A 19,075-nucleotide genomic window follows, 5' to 3' on the forward strand; every position below is an offset into this window, starting at 1 on the left:
TTGGCCCGGCCCACCCTCTCTCCCGCAGACCCCACAGCCTGAGTGGTGGGCCTGGGCACGTAGGTCCCTGCTTCAACCCAGAGCAGCCTGGAACGTGGCTGCTTCAGGTGGGCTTGTCCGCCTCACCGTGCTCCCTGCATTGAGTTGAGTGAGCTGCGCTGGTCTGAGCTCATTTCATCCCTTGTGTTGCACTATATTCTCCAACCCACAGGGAGCTCACGGCCTGCGGGGAGGGTGAAGGGGACAGACAGGTGACCCCCAGCACCGTTTACTGGCCCCCAGCACCGTTTGAGAGCCCCTGACCTAGCCCTGGGGGCAGCGAAGGGATTCTGGAGGGGCTAAGGTGCCCGAGCGCAGTCCTGAGGGTCAGCATAAGCAGGCACGGGTGCTGGGGAAGGCCAGGAAGTAGAGCAGCGTGGTGTGAGCGTCCATCTCCTTGCAGCTACTTAGTGAGTGTCTGCCGTGTGCAGGCACTGTTCTGGGACTGGGGTGCCGCAATGAACCAGGCAGACAAAAATCCACATGCTCAGGCAACTCACAGTCTAGTGGGGGGCGGGAGAGACACTAGACAGACAAAACCCAGCCGTGCAGAGCGGGGTCAGGGCTGGTGACGGCAGCGGAGGAGCACGGGGAAGGGCGGGGAGAGTGCAGGGGGCGGCCGGAACAGCCTCTTGAGCAGGTGGCACCTGAGCAGAGGCCTGTGTGATGTGGGGAGGCTGCTAACGTCTGGCTTCCTTACCCTGATGTCAGCGGAGAGGCACGCTGGCTGCCCCTGCGTCACCGCCTCCATGGACGACATCTATTTTGAGCACACCATTAGGTGAGTGGCCCCTCCCGCCTCAGGGTCCTTCCGGTTTCCCTTCCACGAGCCCGGGGCCCACACCCCTGTCTCCCAGCCTGTGTGCTACCCAGAGCTGGACTCCGCCGACCCACAGCCTTTGAAAACGGAGGGGGGACAACCTCTGGGGCAGTAAGGCCCCGCCTGCAGCGTCTCTGGGGCAGCGGTGGCCAGGAGCTGGCCTGCTGCTAGGTGCTCCGGGTGGGTTCTCTTGGCTCCCTTGGCCAGGGTGGGGCCACAGAAGTTGCTTCATGTTTGGAATTGGATGTTGCCGAGACAGCGTCGTGGGGCGCTGTGTGACTTTGGGGATGTCATTCTCTCTCTCTGGGCCTCAGTTTTCTCATCTGCAAAATGGAAGGAATTAGACTTCATCAGAGAATGCTTCTTTTGAGCCTGGACATTCTCTGTGGATCATTGGTCACTGGACTGTAGGGAGGCCCCTAGACAAGGTGTCTTGGCAAAGTCTGAGCCAGAAGCTTGGGCCATTCAGCCTCTGTCTGCTCACATACCCCTAGGGACGAGGAGCTCATTGCAGAGGTGCACTTTTTTTTTTTAATGGCTGTATTGGTTAGAAAGTCCTTCGTTTCAGTGTGCTGTGCTGAGCTGCTCTCTCCATAGCTTTGCCTGTAGGTCCTGCTTCTGGGACTCAGGGAGGAGGCCAAGGCCTCGGCCGAGGACAGGCTGCAGGAGTTGCACCTAAACTCGCCATGAGTGCCTAGGACATCATGTCCAAGGGCTTATGCAGGACTTCCTGGGTGCCCAGTGTGTCGCGGTGAAGGAAAAGCTTGGCCAGTCCCTGGACTCACTTACACAGTCATTCACTCGCTGGAAGTGCCACTTCTAGACCAAGGCCCATGCTGGGTTTGGATACCCAGAGTCCAGGGGAGCACAGTCTCGGTCTGCAGAGGAGGCAGATCTAGGAGCATCACTCAATCCAAAGTGAGACATTCCATCCTGATAATCAGCTCTGACACGTGGGTGCCCTGTAATAGTTTTCTAAATACTTTTTATTTTAGAATAGTTTTAGATGTACACAAAATTTGTATCTCTATAGACAGCCCTATTGTTAACATCTTACATTTATAGGGTACAAGTAATGAACCAATGCTGATGCATTATTTGTAATGCCTTTTTGGCCAGGTACAGTGGCTCATGCCCATAATCCCAGCACTTTGGGAGGCCAAAGCAGGAGGATTGCTTGAGGCCAGGAGTTCAAAACCAGTCTAAGTAACACAGTGAGAACTTGCCTCAACAAAAACTTTAAAAAACAGACAGGTGTGGTGATGCACACCTGTAATCCTAGCTACACGTGAGGCTGAGGCAGGAGGATCGCTTGAGCCCAGGAGTTCAAGACTGCAAGTTATTAAGCCAGTCTGGAACGTGGAGGGAAAAAAAAAAAAAAAGACTGCAAGTGAGCTATGATCACACCACTGCACTCCAGCCTAGGTGACAGCGAGACCTTGTCACAAAGAAAACAAACAAACAAACAAACAAAATTGCATTCGTTTATTTATTCCTCAAAACAACACACTGGGCCGGGCGCTGTGGCTCACGCCTGTAATCCTAGCTCTTGGGAGGCCGAGGCGGGCGGATTGCTCAAGGTCAGGAGTTCAATACCAGCCTGAGCAAGAGCGAGACCCCGTCTCTACTATAAATAGAAAGAAATTAATTGGCCAACTGATATATATATAAAAAATTAGCCGGGCATGGTGGCGCATGCCTGTAGTCCCAGCTACTCGGGAGGCTGAGGCAGGAGGATCGCTTGAGCCCAGGAGTTTGAGGTTGCTGTGAGCTAGGCTGACGCCACGGCACTCACTCTAGCCTGGACAACAAAGTGAGACTCTGTCTCAAAAAAAAAAAAAAACACAAAAAAAACCAAAAACAACACACTGATGACATGGCTGTTAGTATCCTCACTTTACAGATGAGGAAACTGAGGCACAGAAAGTGAGGTAGCTCGTTTAAGGCCATACAGCTAGTGAAGGACCCAGTGTATACTACCAGGCAGGCAGTCTGGCCCTCTGCAGAGCCCTTGCTCTTAGCCAGTGATCTACATCGCCTGTGTATCTGGGGTAGGGATAGTGGCTTAGAGGGTAGTCAAGGGGTCTTCCTGGAGGAGGTGTTGAGCTGACTCCTGCCAGCACTGTACCGAGTGGCGCTTTAAAGGCCAGTGGAGCCGTGTCTGGGCTAGCTCAGGGTCCCTGCAGCCAGCACAGGTTCTTTTACTCAGAGGAGCCCGCGACAGAGGGGGCTGCGTCGCACACCCTGGGGGCGCACCTGCTGCAGGGCCGGCAGAGTGACAGTGTGGCAGAGTGACAGTGCGGCACAGTGACAGTGTGGCAGGGCAGAGGAGGCTGGCGGGGAGGGAAATGATCAGCTGAGGGCCTGGGGCAGGGCTGGTGGCCAGGAAAGGCCCGCTGCCCTGAGGAGAGCTGGGGAAGCTTTTTGTTTGTTTATTCCTGCTTCTGCCATTTAAAAATAATTCCAAGTGTATCTCTCAAGGCTAAGAAGTCTTTTAAAACGTGACTTCAACATCATTACCACACTTAAAAACTTAACGAGAATTTCTCACCAATGTCAATGTCTACTCGGTGTCCGGATGCCCACACTGTCTCGTGAACTTGTTTTCACTTCGTTTTGCTTTACAGTTATTTTTGTCATTCAAGTCAGGGTGTAAATAATTTTAATTGGTGGCTATGTCTAAGTCTTTTTTTTTTTTAAATTTTATTTCTTTCATTTTTAATGTTTATTTATTTATTTTGAGACTTGATCTTGCTCTGTTGTCCCGGCTAGAGTGCAGTGGCATCATCATAGCTCACTGCAGCCTCCAACTCCTAAGCTAAAGCGATCCTCCTGCTTTGGCCTCCCTAAGTGCTGGGACTATAGGCATGAACCACCATTCCCAGCCTCTGAGTCTTTTTTTAAAAAATCTATAGATACTTCCCCACCTGCCCCCAACACCAGCCATCTGTCTCTCTCTCATTTTTTTTTTCTTAATTTATTTGTTGAGGAAAGCTAGTCATTTACCCTCTTAGAGTTCTCCACCATCTAGGTCTGATACAGGTTCCTCTGCCCCCTGAGAGTAAATTGGTGGAGGGAAGGACTGGGCAGGGGTCAGATTTGTTTGTGGGGAGCTGCCTCCCGTGTTGAGAAGAACACCTGGAGGGGCGTTGGGGCTGGAGGCTGCAGGGGCGCTGGGGAGGCTGGGCTGCGACCCTGGAGAGGGAGCTCCCTGGCCCGAGCTGGGGGAGGAGGACAGTCAGGGCAGAGAAGCTCAGAAGTCCACATGGGGTCCAAAGGGGTTCACTTGGCTTTGGGGGAAGCCAGGGAGGAGGGGGAGGGGAGGGGGAAGAGTCACACGTTTCTCTCTTTTGGCACCATGGGAAATAGACTTTTATCTTTATTTTGGGGACCATGGAAGGTTTTTGCCCCCCTTATTTTTGTCCAGGAAAACTTTCAAACATATAGAAAAGTTGACTGGTGCAATGGTCACCACCACTGAGACCCAATAGTTAACATTTTGCTAATATTCTTTATCTATATATAGGTAAATAAATACCTCTCTCTCTCTCTCTCTTTCTGCTGGACCGTGTGGAAGTAAGTTGTAGAAATCGTGACACCTCATCCCTCGACACATCAGCATGTATCTCCTAAAAGTGACCCTCCCCTACATGGCCATGAGTATTGCTAACAAAACGAACAGGAACCAGATGTCTGGCGAGCACGAGCTCATGTCACCTGCTGAGCGCCTGCTGTGGGCCAGGCCTGGCGCTCGGCCCAGTTCCACCTCCTCTCGACCCTGAGAACCACAGGCAGTGGTCTTGCATTCTCAGGAGGAGAATAGACAGCAGAGAGGTACAGTGGAAAGGTACAGCAGAAAGGCAAAAGGACATGCTCAAGGTCACACGGCAATTGGATGGGGCTAGCATTCTAGCCTCCCCCCTCCTCCTCCCCACAGCCCATTAGCTGGGCACCCTCTGCTCCCTCCAGTTAGGCACAGGGCAGGCTAGATGGCTCCCGGGATCCATCTGGATGTGGGAATCCTTCCAGATGGACAGGCGAGGTTGCAGCTGGGAAGGGTGGGGCTGGTGCAGTCAACAAAATCAGTCTAGAGTCCTGGCTCTGCCACTTTTTAGCTGGGTGACCCAGGGCAAATGGCTTAACTTCTCTGATGCTCGATCCCCTCTAAAGCTACCTGCCAAGCTTGTTTTGAGGCTCAGAAAAGGTAGTGCCCAGTGCTTGGCACACAGCAGGCATTCTTTAAATGTTTCTATTTCTCATTTCTCCTTCCACCTTCTGTTTATAGCTTCTTGTACTTAGCTGATGTTTAATAAATGTGAAGTTTGTTAATTCAGTTGGCCACCATTTATGGGAGACCCACCCTGTGCCATGTGCTCGGCCTTGGAGAGTCAGTGGGGAGCAAAACATGTGGTTCTTGCCCCCGTGAGGCCTCCAGGTTGTGGGGGACAGAGGTCAGTCCCCTAGAGAAGTGTTGGAGGGCGAGCCCCACAGGGCGATTGGAGGACGGGGCTCCCTGAGGAGGGAACCATTGCACCAAGAGCAAAAAGAAGCTCAAGCGTTAATGGGACACCGGTGAGCAGGGGAAGGGAAAGATGAATGAGACCATGCCACTTCTCTCAACCTCAGCTTCCCCACCTGTAAAATGGGCAGCTGACACTGGCCTGGTGGCTTGCTTTGAGGACTTGGTGACATCGCAGATGTGAATATGCTCTGCAAGCCATGAAGATGCTCCCAGCAGAGGCCTCTAAAGTATCAGAGACCCCTGTTCCCTCCCTCGGCCCCTCTGGAAGGCTCACCTCCTGCTTTCTTCTCCCCAGTGTTGGACAAGTGGTGAATATCAAGGCCAAGGTGAACCGGGCCTTCAACTCCAGCATGGAGGTGTGTGGGGTGGGCACTGCCTGGGAGTGGGTGTGTGGGAGGGTCCTCTGCCCCCTTTGCCCGTTCTTCACGGCCCCCAGCCCAGGCACACTCCATTCGCAGAGCCCTGGTTGGGGGAGCGGAGCTCTGAAATGGCTGGCACAGGTAGGAAGATCCTAAGGATCTTCCTGTCCAACAGCCCATTACACAGAAGGGAAAATCGAGGCCCAGGGAGGAGAAGGGACTTGCCCAGCTCACTGAGCTACATAGATTCCACGTGGGACTTGAGTGTTCTCATCGAGCCTTGTCGGCCAGGCAGTTGCGGGAGTGGAGGGAAGACAGCCGCAGCGCCGGGCACAGAGGCAGAGGGGCTGGGGCAGGAGAGGGCTGGACCGAGGCCGTTAGCTAGCTCCCACCGTCCCCTCATCTGTCCGGTGGGAAGGCGATCGCGCCTGCGTTGCAGGGTTGCTGAGGGTTCCGTGGGAGCGCTGCCTGGTGACGCCCAGGGTCCTGCGAGCTGGGGGGACGACTCTGCCCACCTGTGGACTTCAGGCCCAGGCAGCCTCACTCAGCTGAGTTGGTGGTTCCTGAGGCACAGCAGAGTCCTGGCTCTGCCTCTGGGCACCACATAAATGCCCAGGTACCCCCAGGTGTCCCCAGGTGTCCAGCCTTTAAATTTACCCAGTATTTTACCTGCTTGAAGCCCTTCTGTGGACACAGTCTCATTTTTGGCCTCTCAATAGCCCTTCGAGGGCAGGTGTGATCACTCCCATTGTACAGAGGAGGAAACCCAGACCAGAGAAGGGAAGTGACTTGCCCGAGGTTTCCCGGGGAGCCAGGGACAGAGTCAGAACTACCCCAGGTCTCTGGCCCCCTAAACCTGGTAGGTGACACAGAAATACCAGAGGCCTGGCCTGGGGGGACTTCCTGTCTCCATCTGTGGGGCCTCTCTGATGAGCTCTGTGTCTTCCCTCCTCGCTCCTCCCACCCTACTCTTGCTGTCCAGGTGGGCATCCAGGTGGCCTCCGAGGACCTGTGCTCTGAGAAGCAGTGGAGTGTGTGCAAGGCCTTGGCCACCTTCGTGGCCCACCGGGAGATCTCCAAGGTGGGTGCCTGTACCTGGCTGCAATGCTGCTTAGCGACCTGGGTGCTTGTCAAGGTGGGCCTGGGTCAGGGTGTGAGGCTGGGGACAGAGAATCTGTAGCCCCCAGTGCAGGCCCACCCTCCACCATGATCCAACCCCAGGCACCTCCCTCTCTCCTTTCTCTCACCTCTCCCTGCCCATCTCATGCAAGGATTCTTCAGGTCTCACTGTTCCTCACATCTTGGGTGACAGTCCCCCATCCTCTGAGCCTTTGCCCAAGGAGGGGACCTGGGGAGCATGTGGAGGACGAATGTGCAGCGTGAGGGCAACGTGGAGGCAGGAAGACGGGCAGAGGGAGGAAGCCTGGCAACCGACCCGCAGCCCAGGCCTGCCGTGTGCCCACCCTGGGCAAGAGATGGGGGAGCACACAGGCCCCTGTGCTGTTTTAGGAAGCTGATCCTGAGCATCGCTTCCCTGTGCCCTGGCCCGCAGGTGAAGCTGAAGCAGATCACACCGCGGACAGAGGAGGAGAAGACGGAGCACAGCGTGGCAGCTGAGCGCCGGCGCATGCGCCTGGTCTACGCGGACACCATCAAGGACCTCCTGGCCAACTGTGCCATTCAGGACGGTGAGCAGCCACCGCTGTGCGTGGGGAGGGCAACTGGCGTCCCGCACGCTCCTCTGTCCTGGGCCCCAATGGGCAGAGGGAGGAAGACAAGCTCCCAGGGATTTGCACCCACTGGTGGCCCCAGACCTGTCCAGCCCTCTTGGCCCCAACGTCTCCTCCAGGGCAAGGGAGTGTTTGGGCCTCTCTCCCTGCTCCCGGGAACTGCGAAGGTCGGGCTAGGCCACATGAAAGTCCCTTTGCATCCACAAAATGCATTAGGTCTCTAGGAGCCGAGGTGTTTAGGAAGGAAGTATCGAGCTAGGTCTTGAAGACTATATAGGATTTTTTTAAAAAGCACACACACACACACACACACACACACACACACACACACACACACACACACACACATATGTTCCCCCTCCCCGAGCTATGGAATAAAAAGCAAAACTCTCTTTCAGCTTCATTACTAAATAAATAGAGAAAAAGAAAAAAACAAAAAGCAAGACTCCCTCCTATCCCAGAGCCCAGGCCTCCCTCCCCAGACGCCACTACTGTTTGCCGTCGTTGGCCATCTTTCCAGAAGCAGTCCCTGCATACTTAAGCGTAGCATGTATTATTTAGCCTCTTGCTTTTACCCAAAAGGGAGCAACGAGTACGTACCATTCTGTATCTTGCTTTTTTCACCTTGCAAATATATCTTGGAGGTTGTTCTCTATCAGCACACAGAGATCCCCCTGGGACTGGGTAGGATGGTGGCAGGTGGACTGATGACAGGGGACACAGTCTGGGCAAAGGCCCAGAAGGGGGGACCTCAGATTTGTTTACCAGTCTCCAAAATGTTCAAATGTGGGGTCTTCCCTCAAACCTAAAGAAGGCAATTTTAGGAGAAATAAAAGGCCATTCAGGGGCTTGGCTTGGTGGCTCATGCCTGTAATCCCAGCACTTTGGTAGGATGAAGTGGGAGGATCGCTTGGGGACAAAAGTTTGAGACCAGCCTGGGCAACATAGAAGACGCCATCTCTACAGAACAGCAGCAGCAACAACAAAACCAAGAAACAAAACAAAACAAAAGGCCATTCAGCTGCCCCGAGTGGGGAGAGAGCAGGGGAAGCTCGCTGAGCCCAGTGAAGGCCCCTAGCTGTGCTCCGAATCCTCATGCCCTATTTACGTGGGGCTTGGAGGCCCGGGCTGGGGAGGCCTTGCTCTTTCCACAGTCGTCAAGGCGCCCTTGATCCATCCATCCCACTGCAGCCCTCCTGAGTCCCCCTGTACTGACAGCTGTCCCACCCAAGGGGCAGCCTTTGCCAGGCATGCGGGGCTCTGGATACCGCTCAGCCCCCCCAGGTGCCTCCCGTCACTCGTTCTGGCTGCAGCCACGCCAAGCCAGGGCCCCCTTGCGCCCCGTGAATATCCTGCCCGTCCTGTCTCCAGGCCTTGCTCAGGCCATCCTCAGCTTCCCCTCCTCTCTGCCCCTGCCCTGCCTGTGCACCGGCCTGCAAGCCAAGTGAGATGCCCCCTCTCTGCTGGGCCCTCCCTGAAGAGGCCTCTCTCTGGAGATGGGTGACCAGTCCCCTGGGTTGGGTGGGGCACATCAGCATCTGCTCCCCTGATACTCAGGGCCCCTTCATCCCTGGCCTCTCCTACGGAGGGTATTCTAATTAATGCTGCTGCTGCCCAGGGACAAGGGAATCATCAGGGCAGAGGACGGGGAAGAACTATCCTTTTGGAGAGTGCACCTTATAACTGTGATCATATTTCATCTTCAGGCAGTCCTGTTGGGCCAGATTTGACACCTGCCTTTTACAGAGGAGGCAGCTGAGGTTCAGGGGTCACTTGATTTGCCGCAGGTCATGCAGGCTGTGGGGGGGTGGAGCTGAGGCTCAGACCAGGTGTGTCTTGTCTGAAAGCCAGTTTTCTGTCCACTGCCCTGTGACGGGCTCATCTCTTTCATCTTGTGTCCCCTGTTCCTCACCCAGAGCCAGCCTGTGCCTCATGCACGCTGGTGCTGAGTGACTGAGAGAACCCAAGCGGGGTGGAGCAGTGCAGGTGGGGGCTCCGGGGCTGCCCACGGGGAGGCGCTGCCCTTGGGAACCTCCTTACCTTCCTGCCCCTCCCTTTGCCCACTCCCGGGTCAGATCTGGAGAGCAGAGACTGCAGCCGCATGGTGCCGGCAGAGAAGACCCATGTGGAGAGCGTGGAGCTCGTCCTGCCCCCCCACGCCAATCACCAGGGCAACACGTTCGGCGGCCAGATCATGGCCTGGATGGAGAACGTAGCCACCATTGCAGCCAGGTAAGGGGGAGAGCATGCTGCCCCTGCTTCTCCACCTGTTTCCTCCTTCGCTGGGCCAGATCCCAGGTAGGAGAAACCCTCGCTTGGTGTTGGCATTCAAGGCTTCAGAAGCTTGGCTGTTCTGTTAGGGTAACTCAGGCTTTCAGACCCAGAGAGGAGTGATTTTTTGTGAAGTGACCATTGCTTCCTCCACCCAAAAAGCCCTCTACAGCCCCCATCGCCTATGTGGGGAGCACCAGGCCTGTGAGCTGGCACTAGAGCCTCCCCTTGATCTGGCCCTGCCTGCATTCCTCCTGGTATCCACGCCCCTGTGCCCATCCCCCACTTTCCCAGCCCTGCCTTTGCTCCTGCTGTAACTTCTCGCCTACACGCCCCACTATTGTTTGGCTACTAAAATCCTGCCCACCTCCTCCACAAGGCCGTCTCTGACTGTTCCCTTCTTAGAAGTGAAAATAGTTCTTTCTTTCTACCTTTGTCCAGGCCTTGTTCTACCGTGAACATTGTAGAATGTTTAATAGTTGTGATAACTGAAATTCACTAATTGATACTCTCATAGCTCCATGACTTTGTACTTGCTGTTCCCTCTGCCAGGGGTGCCCTCCTCAGCCAGGTAGATTCTTCCCCGTCCTTTGGAGCCAGGCTCAAAGGGCTCCTCCTCCTATGGGAGCCAGTGTATGACTTTGGGCAGCCCTGCTTAGAGCTCTATGAGATTCTGAGGCAGGTGAGCGCCTGCTGGTCAGGGAAGGCTGCCTGGAGGAAGAGCACTTGAGCTGGGCCTTGGGTGATGAGTACCTTTGGTAAGGGGAAGGCTCTGTCCCCAGTGGGAACAGCAGGTACTAAAGTGTAAAAGTTGGAAAGAAAATGGGGAAGGGGTTTATCCCTGCCTGAGGCTTTCTTCTGCTCCCTCAAAGCCAGCTCCTTTCCAGCCAGGACATAGACCTCAGTATTTTAAGCTGTGAAATGGGACTTTGGTTCTGTGTCTCTGAGCAGAACTGTCACAGGTTGGGTGGCACTGGGTAGGTGAGAGGGCGGTGGGGGTTCCAGGCTCTGTCTGGGGACGGGGTGGGGAGAAGCCTGGCCCAAGCCTGGCTGAAGCGCTGGGGGCATTGGTCCTGTCTCCCCACCCGCTGCCTCCTTAGCCGGCTCTGCCGTGCCCACCCCACGCTGAAGGCCATCGAGATGTTCCACTTCCGAGGCCCGTCCCAGGTCGGGGACCGTCTGGTGCTCAAGGCTATTGTGAACAACGCGTTCAAGCACAGGTGAGGGGCTGGGCTGGGCGTGGCTCTTGCTGGTGCTAGGAAGGACCCTTTCCTTGCAGACAAGGTCCAAAGCCCCGCCTGTTTGCTGGGTCCCCTCACCGTCACCCAGATTCACTGTGATGTTCCCTGCTCTGGAGCCTTCCCTGGCTCCCCGTCCTGCCCACCCAGGCTGGGTTGGGGCCCCTCCTCTTGCTCCCCCAGCCCCTGAGCCCCCACGATCCCAGATCACACCGTGTGCTCAGTGCGTCTGCCTCTCCCACCCCTCCTGCCTCCGGGCCTGGCCCACTGTGGACGATGGATCTCAGGGCCACTTCTTGCCCGTGTTTGTTGGCTTATCAAACCTCTCCCACCCACTTCATAAAACAATTAATCCCCAGGGTCCTTACTTTGGAATGAATTCTGATGCCTAGGCCCATGAAAGCTTACTTTACATAAGTATACTTTTTGGTGATTTCAGAGGTCATGATACAGTCATTAAAAGTGAGGGATCTGAGCCAGTCCGCCTGAGATCAAGTTTGGCTCCGTCTCTTACTAGCTGTGTGACCTTGGGCAGGTTACTTAACCCCTCTGAGCCTCACTTCTCTCGCCTGTTAAATGGGGCTCCAGAATGAGCTCACAGTTGTGAGCATTCAGTGGAGTGGAACTGGCAGAATGCCAGAGAAAACACCCCGTAAAGGCCAGCCCTTGCTTCTATGATGATGATGATTTTATTATTATTACTGTTGCTGTTAGCAGTGTGACCAGCACACATGCTGCTGCTGTGCAGGGAAAAAGCCCTTTCCCAGGAACTGCAAGACCTGGTTTCTAGTCCAGGTTTCCTTCCTCACTGGTTACGTGGCCTTGGGAAAATGATTGCCCTGTGCTAGGCCTTGGTTTGCCCATCTGTATAATGTCCACGTTCTGTGGACATTCAGAGAAATTCCTAAGCAAGGGGGCATGGTGATGGCTGCTTTTATAATTAATAAAGATGATAAGATATCTATGAACAGCAGCAGCTGGGCTGTTAGGAGCACGGGTGACGCAGGGCTTGTGAATATGAGCATGATATGAACATTTTTTCTAATCAGACTGTCCACCTCCACCTCCTGGGCTATGTCCCTTCGTAGCCCTTTGCGGTTTTTGACTACATATTCTATCTTTGCCTTCTTGTTTGATTCCACCTCCCCCAGCCGTTAGCCCATAAGGCAGGGACTGGACAGGTGTATTCATTTCTGTGTCCCACAGGGCTGGACACACAGTAGGTGCTCTGTAAACACTGACGGGGGAGCAGTTCTGGGTGTCCTGCCAGTGGCGGTGAGCCAGGGTGCTGGGAGAACTGCAGGAGCGTATGTGCACACATGTGTGCATGTGTATATGTGCATGTGCGTGTGCGTGCGTGCTGGGGAGGGGTGTGGCCTTGGGAAGGTCTGTCCAGCGTGGAAGCAGCTCTCCCTCCCCCCAGCATGGAGGTGGGCGTGTGTGTGGAAGCCTATCGCCAGGAGGCCGAGACCCAGCGGCGGCACATCAACAGCGCCTTCATGACCTTCGTGGTCCTGGACTCAGATGACCAGCCCCAGTTGCTACCCTGGATTCGGCCCCAGCCTGGGGTGAGTGGTGGAAGCGCCCTGCCCCCCAGCAGCCCCCTTCCCCTCTCTCTGCCCAGGAGTGGTGGGGCCTACAGCCCCCTCACAGGCCTAGGGGCACGGCCAGGTCTGATGTCCTGGTTGTGAGCCCCCGGTGCCCCTTGTGCAAGGCGGGCACCTTCCCTAGCAGGACTTGGAACATGCACGTGGGTCTGGCTCATAGTTGGGTGTTGCTGGGCCATCATGAGCATGCAGAGTTGGGAGAGCACGGGCTTTGGAGTCGCATGTGCGTTGGAACCCGACCTCTGCTGCGTTCAAGCGGGTGCCTCTGCCAGCTTTCAGTCCCCACCTGTGAAATAGGCGTACCTGCAGTCCCTGCCCCACCAGGGTGTGGGTGGGATATGGGCTACGGACTCTGTGCCTGGCTGAGCCCTGGAAGCTCAGTACAGCACGAAGGTGACAGCAGAGCAAGGGGCCCAGGGACAAGCCTTGGCTTCAAAGACTCTTAAAATATGCTCCCTGTGCCTCCTGTGAGCCAGGCTGTGGCCGTGGAGAGGCCACCCCTCCCTCTGGGAAGGTCCCTGGCCCGCTGCCCCCCTCCATGGGCTGTGCAGTGGGGCAGTCTAGAGTGGGCGGATCGGGAGCTGTGGGCACGGCGGCTCCCCACGAATTTGCCATTTTGTGTTCCCGTGTGGGGGACATCAGAGGTGGTGGTATCGGGGGTGGGCTCAAGTCAGGCCATGGGGTTCGGATCCTGGCCCCGCCTCTTACCCCTCTGACTAGGGCGAGCCATCAGCCTCTGTCCCAGTCTCCTCCCCGTGGACTGGGGAGCGTGCTCGCAGCCTGGCGGGCTGTTGTGGGATTCCATGGAACTGTGCATGGAAGAAAGCACTTGGGGCTGGCACGCAGCAAGTGCTCAATACTTGTGGGCTCTTGTTACCGTGGCGAGTGCCCTCTCTGGATCCATTTTACAGAGGAGGAAACCGAGGCCAGTGAGGGGAAGTGTGTTCCCAAGATCACTTGGAGAATCTGAGGGTCGCTGACACTTTCCTGGCCAGGAGGTTTTGATCCAGCTGCCCCAGTGAGGCCTGAAGTGCACTTTAGGGCTGCAGGGCCTAAGCCCTGGGGGTGGGGAGAGGGCAGCGTCGGGGCAGGGGACTAGCTGGCTGTCCCTCCCACACCACAGCCGGTCCCTACTTCCTCCCCAGGAGGGCGAGCGGCGGTACCGAGAGGCCAGTGCCAGGAAGAAGATCCGCCTGGACAGGCGAGTGGGGGCTGGGTGGGGTGGGAGCGGGGTTCAGAGCTGTCCCTTGCCCCGCTGAACCCGGGGCACTCTCGCTTCTTCAGGGCTGTCCATGCTGGGCCCTTTATGGCACACCGTGCAGCCTCTGGCTGGCCTCATGACACAGGGGGCTGATGGCCCGTTGTGCAGGCGGGCGTGCTGAGGACAGAGGGTTAGGTGGCTTGCCCCCGCCACACAGGCGGGCATGATCAGCAGTCAGAGTTCGAGCCTGGCGGGGTCTGGCCAGTTAGCAACGCTGAGCTCCTCCCGCCGGCTCTGACGGCTCTGACGCCCGAGTGCAGGTGAAGCAAGAAGGGCTCAGAAGGAGACGTGATTGCTCAGGACGGAAACCCAGGTGTGTCCGAGGCTGCTGTGAAAGCCATTTACAAACTTCAGAGGCTGTAAACACACCAGGGTTCACAACCACTGTTAGTAAGAAAGTATGCATTTATGCAACATTTACTGTATGCCAAGCACTCTTCTCCTTGTGATGACCCTATGAGGCAGGGATGACCACTGAGCCCATTTCACAGATAGGACACTGAGGCATGAGGGCGGAGTCGTTGAGCAGGTGTGTGGGGGACTGAGCCTTAAGCCTTGTACCTTTCCTTGCTGGTTTTGTTCCCCGCTTTCGCGCTGCCCGCCGTGTGGTGGGCTGCGGCCGTGTGCTGTCCCCCAGGGTCCCTAGCAGGCAGGACCGCCCACGCCGCTGGGCTCAGCACAGGCCGCACACAGTCAGCCCGCACTGACGGCTGTTGGAAGCGATGGACTTTCAACAGTTGCCATCTTCCCTCCCTTTTAGGAAGTACATCGTGTCCTGTAAGCAGATGGAGGTACCCCTCTCTGTCCCCTGGGACCCTAGCAACCAGGTAAGGCCCCCTGCTCCGAGGGGACAATCCTCAGGCCCACAAGGGCCCCCACCCTCCCCTGCTGGTCCGAGTGGGGGTGGAGGAAGGCTGAAGGGAACAGGGTAATTCGTACCTTGCCATGCCTTGCGGCTGGTTCAGTTAGCAAAGGGCTCGCCTGTGTCCCCTGTTTGACAGGAGGGAGCTGAGACCCCGAGAGGCAGAGAGAGGTGGCTAGGGTCACACATCGGGTTGAGCCAAGCCTGCACCTCCTTTCCCAGAGCCCAGGGCTCTTTCCGCAGTACCTGCCCTGCTCCGTCCCCCCAGGAGGGGTAGCGGGGTAGCGAGAGCGTCCGTGTGCCCTTCCAGGTGTACCTGAGCTACAACAACGTGTCCTCCCTGAAGATGCTCGTGGCCAAGGACAACTGGGTGCTGTCCTCAGAGACCAATCAGGTAGCTGGCCCGCTCCCAGTCTTTCCTTTCCGCTCTGAGCAACTGGAAGCGGCGATGGCGGCGGCAGGAACCCTCACCGCCTATGTCAGAAGGGTTTTTCTCAAAGGAATCGGGTGAGGCTGTGGGAACAGCCGCCCCTGCAGGGCCTGGAGAGGACCCCAGACCCTCTCTCCTGCCTGCCCCCTTCTTGCTGCGGCCTCTCGCGCCTGCTGCTCTCTGCCCAGCTGCCTCCTCCCTCCCTCTCTGCTGTTGTGCATCCGTCGTCGCTGCAGGGTGCAGTGGGCAAGCATGGGCTGGGGAGGCCTGACCTCCGCCACCTGCCTCAGCCCTCGGACAAGCGGCCCCCCACCTGTGACTCGAAGGATGGGACAGGCACCTGGCTCAGACGATCTACTGCATGTTGCCTCAGTTGCTGCTTCTTAAGGCCCCCTCCTGTCCGTTCGTGCTGCATTCTCTCAATAGCCCATCTTCATGGGGATGCTACTGAGGCTCAGAGAGGTTGAGCTGTCTTTTTGCAGTCACACAGCATGTCAGTGGCAGCCCTGAGCTTCCAGCCGAGGCCTCCAGCATCCCCATCAGCCCACCCCGGCACCCAGCGCGGTCTGGGGATTGAGCTGCCCTCTGCCCAATGCAGGTCCGCCTGTACACTCTGGAGGACGACAAGTTCCTCTCCTTCCACATGGAGATGGTGGTGCATGTGGACGCGGCCCAGGCCTTCCAGCTGCTCTCTGACCTGTCCCGGAGGCCGGGGTGGGACAAGCACTACCGGTGAGGGACAGGGTGTGGGCGGGGCAGGGCCCCCGGTACCCCCCTGGGCAGGGAGGGTATCTCCTCCTTCTGCTCTGCCCCTGCTGGCCCTTAGGGGGCTGGGCTGGGCTGGGAGTGGGGGTGAGCGGTAGTCAGGTGGGGGCCAGGGTCATGGGTATTTTGGAAGGCACTGAGCCTGGAATTGGAGTTGAAGGCCTCAGCTTAAGTCCTGTTTCTGTCCCCAATAGCTGAGTGACAGTGGGCAAGTCACTTCCCTCTGGGCCTCAGTTTCCCCCCTCCTAAAATGGGTACTTGGGCAAGCACAGTTCGAGGCTGTAGTGCACTATGGTCACGCCTGTGAATAGCCCCTGCACTCCGGCTTGGGCAACATAGTGAGACTGACCCTTGTCCCTTAAAAGACAAACGAAATGGGTACTTGGGCGTGGGACATAGATTGACACTCAGGGATAGTGATTTTCAAACCGTGTGCTCTGGAGTCATGTTCCCAAAGGGGGTTCAGGAACTGTTTGGGGAAGCTTGGAAGGCTTAGGGGTGGGTGGGACCCCTTCCCGGGTTCAGGCCAACTAATCGAATAGCTAATTTGCTGAATTTACCAAGTTTGCTGCTGCTTTTTTATGAATATGTACATGTATATGTTATTTTTTTCTTAGAAGCCTACACTGGCAACCCAATGAATATGTTAGTTTTAAATACAGTGAGTGCCTATGAATATTAATATATTATTCCTTTGAATGCATTTATTCCCCAAATTTACTGATTGTTCATGTGAGTATCTTCTTGAATTTAGTCAAGGAAGATAAATATGTTCTTAGGAAAATAGCCAACATTTCAGTGTTAAATATGGAAACCTTAAAGTTTAAACTGGTATTTTTTAGGTCCCTTTAAAATCACTTTCTATTCTGCCAACACCCCAGCTTTAGAAGCCTTTGGTCATGTCCAACGGTGATGTTGTGAGGAGCCTATATTCCCGAGTATTCCCACAAGGAGGATTTGGGTATTCAGAAATTCAGTGCACTGGTCATTTGGCGAGTTGATTTTAGATAAACTGGCCTGCTCCTTCCTACCCCACTGTCTTCACCAGAGCAGGCCCACTTATAGTGCTGTACGCGGGCTTCCTGCTTAAGGTTTCTTTGCAAAATGGGATGGGTTGCTTTGCAAAGCCCCCATCTGGGTGGCCCCAGGCCTGCTGGCAGTGCCCTTCTAGAAGCCAGAGAGGTGGTTTGGCACTGGGTGTCTGGTGCAGGAGAGGGCAGTTGTGCATGTGGAAGGAAGGCTTCCTGGAGGAGGTGGGCTGGTGTGGGCCTTGATGGCCAGATCAAATCTTGGTACTTGGTAGGATTTGGGGGGAGTGACTTACAGGAAAGAGAGCCCTGAGCTCCCTCTCCTTCCTATGCCCACAGCACACAAGTGGGCAGGCTCTGGGTGTGGTTGGGAGATTAAGGAGGAGGTGGTGGGTCTGGACACTGTCGTGTGTACCTGTGTGTGTACCTGGGCACGAGTGAGCCATGTGCCCAGGCCTGGGGGCACATCTCTGCTGTCTGGTTGCTCAAACACATCCCACATCCCAGCCCTGCTTCCTTATTAGCTCTGGGGGCAGGTTATGTCCCTGAGTTCCAGACCCCATCTGTAAAATGGGGATACTAAGAGTACCCCCGCATGGGGCTGTTATGGAGATTAAATGAGGTGACACATGTAAAGTACTTAGAACAGCAGCAGGCACACAGTGGGTGCTCACTAGGTATTAAGTACAGCACATGTCTATACATCCGTGTGGGGCGTGTGCACCTGCAAACATGTACAGACACATATGGTTCTGTGTGTGGACTAGAGTCTATCCATGTGTCTGAGTATGTATGACATGTGTGCATGTATGACAACATTTCTGCATGTGTGACCACATATGTGCATGTCTTTGTTCCCGTGTCTGCACATGCTCATTTGTTTGCATGTGCATGCGTGTGCATGCACATGTGTGCACATGTGGGTCCATCTCGGCTGGGCCTTTGTGCCCCTTGCTGGTGGCTGCTGAGCAGTATAGACGACGTGCCCACCACAGAAGCTGCTGGGGGCTGGCACGCAGGGCCCGGGCAGACCTGCTGCTCACATGGGAGCTGCCACCTCCCCACAGGAGCGCGGAGCTGTTGCAGCAGGTGGACGAGGATGATGCCATCTACCATGTCATCAGCCCCGCCCTTGGTGGCGAAGCCAAGCCCCAGGACTTCGTGATCCTGGCCTCGAGGCGGAAGCCTTGTGACAACGGGTGGGTGCCTGCCTGCCAGGGGACACAATAGGGTGGAGTGCCCCAGGGAGGGCATGGCTTGGAGGTGGAGCTGTGCGACCCGGACACTGCTAGACTTTCCTGGGCTGCTGTGGCTTCACCGCGGGTGGGAGACAGGAGTACACACTTCCCCTCTGGCCACTCAGACCCTAAAGCAGGGCCATCCCTGCCCTGGTGGCTGAAGCTGGGGACGGGGCAGGGCCTGGGCCCTGGCTGGGCAGAACAGGCCCTCGTCTCCTTCTGTGGTGATCCCGCCCCTTCCCACCCTTCCTCCAGGGACCCCTATGTCATCGCTCTGAGGTCCGTCACGCTGCCCACACACCGGGAGACACCGGAGTACAGACGCGGGGAGACACTCTGCTCCGGCTTCTGCCTCTGGCGCGAGGGGGACCAGCTGACCAAGGTGAGGCCTGTCCCCCCTCACCCCTAGCTTGGCTCCGCCCCGGTGCCCTGCGTGTATTGAGCTCAGCGCTGTCCAGACCAGAGACCCCTCCTAGCAGGCTCCCCCTTTCAGGTTGGGGGAGCCTAAGAGTGTCAGGGGCTGAAAATGAGCCTTTGTTAAGATCGAATCTGTGCAGAGACTGTCAGAAGCCACTGCGTGGTCTTGGAAAAAACCTCTGGATGCTGAGACTAGGCCTGGGTTCTGATCTAAAATTCCATCTCATCATTTATTTACTCACATAACCCTCTTGTCTAGGAAGGCTTTATATGGCTCTGAGGGCCCATAAAACTCCGAGGGGTGGTGAGTGTTAATTGAAAACGTGGGGAGGAGGCCGACAGAGGGTGGGAACGCCGCAGCTCCGGCCCTGCTGCCCCACACCTGGCCCCAAGGCTCACCCAGGCAGGGCCTTGGCCTGTGTTTGCAGAATTCATACTCCTAAACCAAAGCCCTGGGCTAATATCTCTGTGGCCCCAGAGCACCTTCA

The 19,075-nt window shown here is 56.2% G+C and overlaps 1 protein-coding gene across 1 annotated transcript in view; it reads left to right on the top strand.

Annotated features, from left to right (window-relative positions):
- Positions 1–19,075, top strand: part of ACOT11 (acyl-CoA thioesterase 11) — a 45,762-nt gene that overhangs the window by 25,231 nt on the left and 1,456 nt on the right. Inside the window, exons 3-15 of the mRNA XM_075998574.1 lie at positions 751–820; positions 5,677–5,737; positions 6,723–6,821; positions 7,293–7,428; positions 9,546–9,702; positions 10,842–10,961; positions 12,403–12,547; positions 13,732–13,791; positions 14,612–14,674; positions 15,020–15,103; positions 15,738–15,871; positions 18,000–18,131; positions 18,426–18,552. Coding sequence (XP_075854689.1) covers positions 751–820; positions 5,677–5,737; positions 6,723–6,821; positions 7,293–7,428; positions 9,546–9,702; positions 10,842–10,961; positions 12,403–12,547; positions 13,732–13,791; positions 14,612–14,674; positions 15,020–15,103; positions 15,738–15,871; positions 18,000–18,131; positions 18,426–18,552 — 1,388 coding nt within the window. The remainder of the gene's footprint in view (positions 1–750; positions 821–5,676; positions 5,738–6,722; positions 6,822–7,292; positions 7,429–9,545; positions 9,703–10,841; positions 10,962–12,402; positions 12,548–13,731; positions 13,792–14,611; positions 14,675–15,019; positions 15,104–15,737; positions 15,872–17,999; positions 18,132–18,425; positions 18,553–19,075) is intronic.

This window comes from Microcebus murinus, chromosome 2 (genome assembly GCF_040939455.1).
Source record: "Microcebus murinus isolate Inina chromosome 2, M.murinus_Inina_mat1.0, whole genome shotgun sequence".
Lineage (NCBI taxonomy): Eukaryota > Metazoa > Chordata > Mammalia > Primates > Cheirogaleidae > Microcebus > Microcebus murinus.